The following is a 10,587-nucleotide window of genomic DNA, read 5'->3' on the forward strand; positions in this document are numbered from 1 at the left end:
ATACAATAATTCAACCGTATTCGTTCTTTTGATTTATTATTTACACTGTTAATATAAAAATTATTTTTATTAATATGACGTATAAAATTAGTAAGAGAAAATAATAAATAAAGCTCTGACCTTTTATTTTAAAGATAAATAAATTATTGACTAATTAAAAACATAAAAATATTATTTATTTTTTAAAACATCAAATATTTAAATTTATTTAAATGACCTATTTATCTTTATATATATTTTAGAAGGAAAAAATTAAATAAAAATAAATTCTCTCATTTTTTTTCAATTAATTGAATAAAATATAATCTCTAATTTTTTAAATTTTTTTAATTAAATTTCACTAATAAAATATATAATAAGAAGTCACACTTTATCACTCAAATAAATAAAAATTAAAAAAAATTAATCTCAAATTTAAATGTCTGGCACTAAAAAAAAAATGAAGAATATTTTTATTTTCTAATTAATCAAGAATTTACCTGTCTTTGGAATTATAAAGTGACAGACATATTTATGTATTTCTCAATTAGTAATTACCAATTAGCAATACTATAAATTTGAGTTGTTAAGCCATTGGTATCTTTCCCAAGTCAAGCAGTAACCACTAGTATGAAAGAAAGAAAGAAGAAAGTAGATAAACATAAGAGAGAAGAGGGAGCAGTAACAGTAGTAACTAGTAAGAGTGAGTGAGTCACCCAGCGAGTCCCACCAACACCAACACCACTCCCTCACTTCCAAATTCTAAACCAAGTCATCAATCAATCATCATCTCTTCCTTATCCATCGATAACTCCAAAGCCACTCTCACCAGAAAACCAGGCCTCCATATCCACATCTGCATGCTCCCTCAATTGCCACAAACACCATAGCCAATGGGAACCGGTGCCTCCAAGGAAGGCGAAGAAGGAGGAGCCACCAACCCAGACGGCCAAGATGATACACCCGATGGCCAAGGACACGCCTCCGCTCATCACGACGGCGGCCAGCTCTACGTCTCACTTAAGATGGACAAGAACCACACCCTTACCGCCGACCTCGTTCCTCACGTGTTCGGCTCGGTTCCTCTCATCGGCTCTTGGGACCCTTCCAAGGCACTTTCCATGGAACGAGAATCTGTTTCAATGTGGGAGCTCAGCTTTGTTGTTCCACCAAATCACGGTTACCTACCTTCCTGCGCTTATTTTTTTTATTATTATTTTTCTTGTTTGAAAATAAGTTTAGGTAGGTAGGTTAGTTGGTTGGTGGTTTCTTCTTTTCTAGGGAGAAATTATTCCTGTACTCTTTTTTTTCTCGTAAATCGAGCCCACCCTAGCTGGCTCACTCTTATCCAATTTTAGATGAACAGAAAACATGATTTGATTGTTTTCAATATTTTTTCTTTTTATTTTTTATAAAATTCCAGAAAATAAAATAAGTCTTTATTTTCCACTATAGTAGGACTAGTTCGATGTTGCATAATTATGTGAGGACTCATTCGTGGTAAAATGTTTGGAGGACTTATTATAAGATGAATCTTGATCAGAGCAAAAGCATTATTGGTTTTACTATGGGCAGAGAGTTTGATATGTGAATGTGTTGCAATTTTGGAAATTGTGTTGTTGGAAGAGGATGGTTGGTGTTAGTTTATGAACCTGATGTTTTGACTCTGGTTTCTGTTTGGGATTTCTAGAAACTTTGGACTTCAAGTTCCTGTTGAAGCCTAAGTACTGCAATGCGCCTTGTTTTGTTGAGGAGGGTCCAAGCCGCCAACTCATTGGGGGAGCGCTGAAAGAGGACGCCAAGCTTGCTTTGTTCAGGCTTGAAAATGATGAAGTTCTTGAGTATAAAGTATTTGTAAAAGCAGACAGGGTCTCTCCTTTTGACCTTGCAGCTAGCTGGAGGGCTTACCAGGAGAATTTTCGTCCGTCGTCTGTACGTTGGATGCCTGATGTCAGCATAAATTCGGCACCTCAGCCAGGTGGTGAGGTTAGACGTCAACTTCTGGTTTTGTTTATGTATTTTTATCCCTTGGAATACTTGGTCAGTGACATTAAAATAGAATCACCTTTATTTTTAATTTGTAGTTTCTGTTGCTGTGTTATCTGAAGAACAAAGTGTTAATTTGCCCCCAAGCCTTAAGATATTGAATTAGGTGAACATGTTTTGCTTTGGACGTTGTACTAACTTACACTCTATCTATCATTGGATGGAGTCTAAAGTGAGGATGGAATCCTATCCAATGATGGGTGCGATACAAGTCGCCATGGTTTCCGATGTAAAATATGTAACGCTGATGTTAAGTATTTAGATGTTGTCTTATATTTCTAAACACACCTTGGTCTAGTAAATAAATGTCAACTGTTATTGCAAATAGAATGGTCGTTTTGATAGGGCATTTAAATTTCCCTTTAGTTCTTCTGATAGGCGATCTTGAAATCCAAAGCACTATTGTTGCTTCATATACTTCAACAGTTGAAAAAACATATAAATATTTAGGATATCATATTTAAATTGGTTGTTATCATATGTGTGTCTCTTCTTTTCTTCTCTTATTTCACCCTGTGGCTTGGATCTCTATGAAGTAAAGGTTGCCTTGTTGTCTTATGATTACTAAATATTTTAAGCTTGCTTTACTTTTTACTCTCCAGAATTGCTCTTCGGCCGGTTTAGACCTTGATCTTGAGCATTATGTTGTTCCAGCACCCTCAACTTCGGCAAATTCAGCCTTTGTATATGCAGCTAACATGACAGAGACTCCAAGGTCACTAACTAGTGGTTCATATTCCTTCAAGGATGGTGGTGCTTCTGCTGATCGCCCTACAACAATAAAGGTTTATCGTTCAAACTCACATCTTTTAAGTGTTGTTTATACTTTCTAAATGGACTATTTATTATTTAATAGTAGTAGAAAACATTTCATAGGAGACTTACAAGACAAAATGCCACTTTCTGAGTCTAAGAGGGAAACATATAAGAAATTAAGCTAACATGCTATCTTGATTCTTGATACTCAACATATTAAATGTTAAATCTGATTGGTTGTGTTGATGTTCTAACCAGGAGATGGAGGTTATCGTGCCTGATTCTTCTAAGGCCTTTCCAACTTCTGGAATGGTTGAGTCCAAGTCAGTGGGATCGTATTCGCCTCTGCAAAGGCAAGAGAGTCAGAGGGGGCTTTTTGTTGATAGGGGTGTTGGATCCCCAAGACTCATAAAATCTTCTAGTTCTAATATCTTCACTCATGATCTTAATTTAGATAATGATACCAAGGTTTGTATAAATAACTTCCACTTATTGTATACTATTCAAACTTGTTTGATGCGAACCAACTTATATTGCATGTTCACCCTTTCTTGTTCATTGATAGAATTCAATGCCAGCCGCTGCTGGAGCTGTTGCAGCTGCGGCTGTTGCCGACCAGATGCTGGGTCCCAAGGAGGATAGACATTTGGCGATTATCCTGGTATACTCTAATACTCTGTCATGATAAGTTATTACTCACTAATTTTTATATTCGTAGTTGTTCTTTGTCACTACTTTTCATTTTTATTTCATAGTTGTAAATTAATTGAGACTAAGTCAAGTATATACATTGAAAGTTGGAAGTTAGAAATACCTGGAAAAATGGTCATATTTCCCTTTAGTTAATCTAACTAGTAAATTAAAATTGTGACAATAATTGTTCTATTTTCTATCTTCTTTCTTTTGCATAGGTAGGTCTGCCAGCGCGAGGTAAAACATTCACTGCAGCTAAACTTACAAGATATCTTCGTTGGTTAGGTCATAATACCAAACACTTCAATGTTGGAAAGGTTGTTACATTCTTAAAATCACCTTTTAACATTGATATAACATTTACCATGTGGAAATTTGGAAACACGTAAAGATAGTTAACATACTTACTTTTGGATGTTGCAGTATCGTCGCCTTAAGCATGGAGCTAATCAGGTATACTTTATTTATTTGCATAGTTGCAACTATTAAATAGTCTATGCTTCTGATATAAAGATTATCTTCAGAACTTTATTATGCACTGCATGTTTTTCTACTGGTAGTTATATCCCTCATTGCATTGTAAACCAATTATCATGAGATCAATGTGGTTCATGCTAGAATGAAGAATTTGCAGTTGAAAATTATTCCAAAGCAGTATCCTAGAATTCAATATCTGATGCTTTTAATGATTTAATCACATTTGTCTTTAAAAAATTCAATAAGTGAATTGAGCTCTTAGAGGATTATGGTGATGCAGTAGGCTTGGAGATTATTCCAACAAGTTTATAAATAAGATGAAATTGGAAAGCATTGAATGAACTGTATAGCAGTCAACTAAATTCTGAAGGTGGGCCAAAACCATAAGAATGAAGTTTTTAACTATAAAGTCTGAACATTGATACTTTATTACATTCCCTTGTACTTTTGAGGGTCGTAAGATTCTCAGTATTACCACATCATGTGGTTATAATGGGACAGTGAAAACTTGATTTCTTTCCCTTGAAATCATGATGTTGCACTAGCCCATCATATTTTATAGTTTAACCGTTTAGTTCACGTGATATTATTTTGCAGTCCGCAGATTTCTTTGCAGCTGATAATCCTGAAGGTGTGGAAGCACGTAATGAGGTACTGCGGATTTCTTTAATTATTATTATTGGACTATTGGAGTAGAGTTGTAAACTAACTGTGAGCCAGTAAAACCTATAGCTTATACATTGCATTATAACTTTTTAATTTTTAGTTGGAATTATGACATTATTGCTTCTATAATTTGTTGAATTTAGTTCCAATTAACTGTCTTATTTCTTAAAACTTGCATATTTAACTAGAAATGCTTTTAATTATGTATTATTTCAAGAAAACTTATTAAATGTTGTTCTTCTGAATCACACACAACATCATGTGTTGAATAAATTAATCAGAGTTTGTTGATCTAAGTGATTCCTAAGTACAGAATGGTTCAGGAACTCAGCCAGGATTGAGAAGTGTGAGATAGGTTGAAATAGTGTGTTAGGATTTTGGAGTCTTAGGATACCCTTAGGTAGCTAGTTATAGTTAGTTAGTTAGTTACAATTGGTGAGTTATTGCCTTAGTGGTTAGTATAAATAGAAGGAACAGGGTTGAACAAAGGATGTCCAGTCATTTGGAATAGTTTGGGAGAGAAGGGGACTCTAAAGTATCCTTGGAGATAGTAAAATCACTTCTATAAAATTAAGGATTCAGTCATTCAATAAACATTTACTTTGCAATTCATCCTATTACTGGTACGAGTTCCTAGTTCTAACATAGTGTAATCCTTGGGCCTCTCCACATGGATAATGTCACAATCTAATAGGGTAACATCATTTTGATTGATAAAAGGTTGAAACAAAATCATGCATTACAATGTTAAGATCTTGTTACTCTTATTTAAAGTGCTACTTCTGACATTTTGCTTATTGAGCTACTATATTAGAAGCAACACCACGGCACAAATGTAGAGTGAGATAAAAAAGGAAAGTTCATAGTGATAGATGTTAATCTGTTACAACTATCTTACCCTTTTAACATAATGCTAATGCTATTCTGATATTTCATTTATAATGGATGATACTGGCGATGTTGACACCATGTTGACCTTTCTCTGTGTAAATAGTTTTAATATATCACGTGCCACTAGGTAGCAGCGCTGGCATTTGAAGATATGGTATCTTGGATGCACGAAGGTGGTCAGGTAAGATCATTTTGCTGCATCTTTTGGTTACTAATTATGCTTTCTTTCATCTATTTGCATAAAGTTTAACTTCGGTTTAGGTGGGGATATTTGATGCCACAAATAGTAACAAGAGGCGAAGAAACATGCTGATGAAATTAGCTGAAGGAAGATGCAAGGTAGTCACAGACAGGTGTTGTAATTATAATTTTGCAGAGTTATATGCTTATCCTGATTCATTTATGTTTCCATTGCAGATTATCTTCCTGGAAACAATATGTAATGATGTAAACATAATCGAAAGGAATATACGTCTTAAAATTCAGCAAAGTCCTGACTATGCAGAAGAGTAATGTTTCATTTATAATTTTGCATCTTAAAATGGAAGATTTACCTTAGTGGTTGATGTGGATACATATACAATTAACTTCATTTTGCAGGCCGGATTTTCAGGCTGGATTGCAAGACTTCAAAAACCGTCTGGCCAATTATGAGAAGGCAAGTGATTACAAAGTAGTTTTAATGATTGTTTTGTGTGAGCTTTTTTTTTCCTTAAATAATGTTTATTTTCATATTATTAGGTTTATGAGCCAGTAGAAGAAGGATCTTACATAAAAATGATTGATATGGTCAGTGGACATGGTGGGCAAATACAAGTAAGTTCGGTTACTTCAATGTTTTTGTTGATCCTATTATGCATTGAACATAACCTTTCGGTACAGTTGATCATCTTGATAGTTCGTGTCAGAATCCGCATATGAAATTTGGTAGCATGATTTAACATCAAACAAGAAATTCTTGATGTGATCAGTACAAAGTTGCAAAAATGTTAAAAAGTTTTCATCGTTGAGCATATTGAACATGCTATTTTCCTCTTACTAATGGAGTTCTTCACATGGATATAATTGGTTTAAGAACCAGTTCAGTAACTAAATGGCTTAGGTCAGGCTATTAAAATTATAATCATATCGACATGGAAACTAGATTTAGTTGTTGTTACAGCAATATTGTTATGCCTACTATCTCACCGATATCAAAACTATATGGCAAAGTAGGAGGCAGAAGAGATAGAGTCATTATTGCTCTAGATTGTTTGGACTCGTGATTACTGACTAGTTAAGCCCTGACTTCACAATTTCTCACTTTTCTTAGAATTCATTGGCATTCCCTATTTCTTGGCCTATCTTGTTTAAATGTTTTTGATTTGTTATTTGATCACATCTTCTATCTTTTGCTGTAGGTGAACAATATCAGTGGCTACCTTCCTGGCCGAATTGTCTTTTTCTTGGTAAGCATTTTTGAAAAATGTGGTTAAATACTTCAATTACAATCAACGTCTGACACGAACACAGGCAAAAAATTGATAAAATTCAGTAAGATACTACCAAAATTTGGTGGAAACAAAAAGGAAGCTAGCTATCACTCTGTCCCCTCCCCCTGTGTCTTCCAATGAAAAGATAGTCCCACATAAGTTCTTTCATCCAACTCAATATTGAACACCAAATTTGTTCAAGCTTTTACGGTTCATGAAATGTTATATTCATAAAACTATTACCTATGTCTATATGTACAGTCATATCACTGGTAAGTGTCTGATAATATGAATAAACCCGACATTTTCTTTTTCGTCATATTTGTACATTGCTGTGAACCTCAATATATCTACTGTAGGTAAATACACACCTTACACCTCGCCCAATATTACTTACTCGGCATGGAGAAAGTCAGGATAATGTAAGAGGCAGAATTGGAGGAGATGCCGCATTAAGGTAAATATGATGTAGAAAAGGAAAATGAAGAGATATGAATGTAAAAGAAAGTCTGGTTGCTTTCTAATTAATCAACAGATATTTAAAATTAAATGGCTCCTCTATCTTAGCTATGTTTTTTTTTATTTGGGACCTGCTCTATCTTCGCTATGTTGCTTCCTCTATTTCTAAATGTGATGTCTATCGTTTTTAGAATCATTATCCTTTTTCGTTTTTCCTTTTCTTTTCTTGGGGTGACTAACTAGAGCACGATGCAATTTGTTATGACAGTGAGGCTGGAGAACTCTATAAAAAGAAGCTTGCCAACTTTGTTGGAAAGCGTCTCAAATCAGAGCGGGCTGCTTCTGTAAGATTTTTCATTTATATAGATTCAATCTCTTCCTTTTGTTCTTTGAACCTTTTAAGATTATGGGTTTTTGGTAGAGAAGGAAAAAGAAAACACAAGACTAAGAACAAAAAGGTAATATTGATATATAGTGTGATCTGATATCATATCATATAGAAAGACGAATCCCTATAATAATAATTTTAAGACTAGTAATCCTAAAAGAACTAGGAAACAATTCATGAAATGAAAGTTAATATGAAAATCATTTTAAGGGATCATCTTAAAATACTGATATTGTAAGTTTGTAACATGTCATATGGTGTAAAATCACTCTGATACTCTGAGATAAGATAGAGACATTGGTATATGTTATCTGTTTCTTAACAGAAATCCATGACTTTGTTCGCTTGACAACTGTGTTTAACTGCAGCCTATTGTCAATAATAATGTTTGTATCAGTTAATCGTGTCACAAATTTTCATTTCTGTCGCCAGTCCACTATAAAAGAGTTTTCTCTCGCCATGTAGGCTATTGTGGAAATTGAAACAATTTAATGCTGAATCAGATCTCATATGAGCTTGCTGCATGAACTAATATAAGCAAATATTGAAATGATGAATGATTTGTGATGTTTGTAACCACTGGTTCAGATATGGACCAGTACGCTACAGAGAACAATCCTGACAGCAAGTCCAATTGTTGGATTTCCCAAGGTTAGTGTTATCATCCTTAAAACTTACGGATGCTTGAAGTCATGTTAGTGTCGAGAGATATGGATGACAAACTTGAACATTATGGTATTCCTGCACTTATTATCTTAGATACAATGGCGAGCACTTGATGAGATAAATGCTGGGGTGTGTGATGGTATGACGTATGAAGAGATAAAGAAAAACATGCCAGAGGAGTATGAGTATGTCGCAGACTCATAACCTCTACGACTCTTTTGCTTTCAAGTTGAATGCAAGTAGTGTATTACATAAAACTAAAAAAAAATAAAAATGGTTAGGCTTGTGGAGAAAATGCTATCTAAACAGACATGATTTTTTTTTCCACTTATAGCAGATCTCGCAAGAAGGACAAGCTTAGGTATCGTTATCCTCGCGGAGAGTCTTATTTGGATGTCATTCAAAGGTTGAAACATACATTTTTTTATCTGTTAATTTCATTTCTTCTTTCAGCTTGTTTGATATCTAACTTCAGGTTTTGGTTTTTCTTCCCTAAACAATGCAGGTTAGAACCTGTAATTATTGAGCTTGAGCGACAACGAGCACCAGTGGTTGTGATATCTCACCAGGTTTTGCTTTTTTGCAATTAGACTAACATAGTCCTTACAACTGTTGTATTTTTTTTTTTTCTTGTTTGATTGGTTTAATCTCTGAATGTGGTTCCTTTTTTTTCTCATTGCAGGCAGTTTTGAGGGCATTATATGCTTATTTTGCTGACAGGCCTTTGCAAGAAATTCCACATATAGAGGTAATCAGTGGATTCATAGTAGTTGAGCTCTGTTGTCCCTTTTTTCTTTTACTATATTGAGTCCATTTGAAACTTGATTTGATGGTTAAAACTTCAAGTTTTTCTAGTCAAATTTTGGTAGTGATATGGCTTTCTGAGAAGATCTCTAGAGACTACAAATCAACTATATGATAAAGTTGCTTTTAAAATTTCTATAATGGATAAAATATAAATACTACATTTTTTTTATTAAAAAAAAAGAAAGAAAACTTAGTAGTTAGTAACCGTTAAATGGAAGGATAAAATCAAATTCTTATTGAAGCTTAAGGTTATATGAAGTCTTCTAAGTTTTAGAGGACAAAAAGTAGGATGCAGATTAGACAAATTAATCTCTATAAAATAAAAAAGACAAATCAGTTCTGAATATTTTTAAAATGTTTTTTAAAAGTGCCAAATTAGTCTTTAATTTTTGTATATAAAAAATATAGTATAGTTAAGGGATTAGATTGTCTAAAATTTTCAAAAATAAAAGACAAATTTGTTATGTTATTTTATTAGGGACTAATTTATCTAATATTATAAAATATGCACAAGATATCTAAGATGGAATTTGTTAATTGCATTGCAGGTGCCTCTTCATACAATAATAGAGATACAAATGGGAGTTACTGGTGTCCAAGAGAAAAGATACAAACTAATGGACTGAAAAATGAACTGATGAGAAGCTCTCTTGCTTATGTTGTGTCTTGTATAGACAAATTATGGATTCTCCTTCTTCTTTCAAATTGTTAAAAATGTATTATTCCCACAAATGGATTACATTATTATCATAAAGAAGGGAAGTCATGCTCTTCAAACTCAACATTTGTTTCATTTCAAGTGTAAATGATGTTCTCTTTGTAAGACATTACATTATACTTCATGGCTAATACAAATTCCACCAAGTTTCTTTCATCTGGATTTTAGAAACAGACCTTTTTATGAGCTAAGTTCCAAAGGGGTCTCTGAGGTATTAAAATAGTTTCCAAAATTCTAATTGCAACAAATACATCTTTGGAATTGGAAAAAGTGTATCATGTTTGGTTTTATTATATTATTATCGTATTATATTATAGAATTTATTATGATATAGTTCTTTGTTTTAAGAGTTATACAAATTATTTTATAACAAATTATAAAACCAAAACTCAAATTATTTTTTGTGCATGTAACGGCCAGGCCCAACCGGCCCCGGGTCGAACCAACTCGATGAGTACCTGACCCGAGCGGTCGAGCACATGCGACTTACCGCGTGACCCGGACACGCGTCCCTAACAGCTCTCCACTGCAGCTGTGAGGAAGTTTCGAGGAAGATGGGCCTGTCCTTG

At 33.9% G+C, this 10,587-nt stretch overlaps 1 protein-coding gene across 2 annotated transcripts; it reads left to right on the forward strand.

The window, feature by feature from the left end:
* Positions 1 to 605: 605 nt before the first annotated feature.
* On the forward strand, positions 606 to 10,174 carry LOC130965542 (6-phosphofructo-2-kinase/fructose-2,6-bisphosphatase). Of its 2 annotated transcripts, none has more exons than XM_057890305.1 (22): positions 606 to 1,158; positions 1,670 to 1,965; positions 2,628 to 2,810; positions 3,040 to 3,249; positions 3,347 to 3,442; positions 3,693 to 3,791; positions 3,898 to 3,927; positions 4,549 to 4,602; positions 5,636 to 5,689; positions 5,770 to 5,847; positions 5,926 to 6,017; positions 6,109 to 6,166; positions 6,250 to 6,324; positions 6,909 to 6,956; positions 7,340 to 7,437; positions 7,708 to 7,783; positions 8,416 to 8,478; positions 8,587 to 8,678; positions 8,831 to 8,899; positions 8,999 to 9,062; positions 9,176 to 9,241; positions 9,849 to 10,174. In XM_057890305.1, the coding sequence occupies exons 1-22, from the start codon at positions 873 to 875 to the stop codon at positions 9,924 to 9,926; spliced, it is 2,265 nt and encodes a 754-aa protein (XP_057746288.1). In that variant the 5' UTR covers positions 606 to 872; the 3' UTR covers positions 9,927 to 10,174. The 2 variants fall into 2 exon arrangements, with proteins under 2 accessions (XP_057746288.1, XP_057746285.1); XM_057890302.1 differs by having other exon boundaries at positions 607 to 1,158; positions 8,828 to 8,899.
* Positions 10,175 to 10,587: the final 413 nt, after the last annotated feature.

This window comes from Arachis stenosperma, chromosome 1 (genome assembly GCF_014773155.1).
Source record: "Arachis stenosperma cultivar V10309 chromosome 1, arast.V10309.gnm1.PFL2, whole genome shotgun sequence".
NCBI lineage: Eukaryota > Viridiplantae > Streptophyta > Magnoliopsida > Fabales > Fabaceae > Arachis > Arachis stenosperma.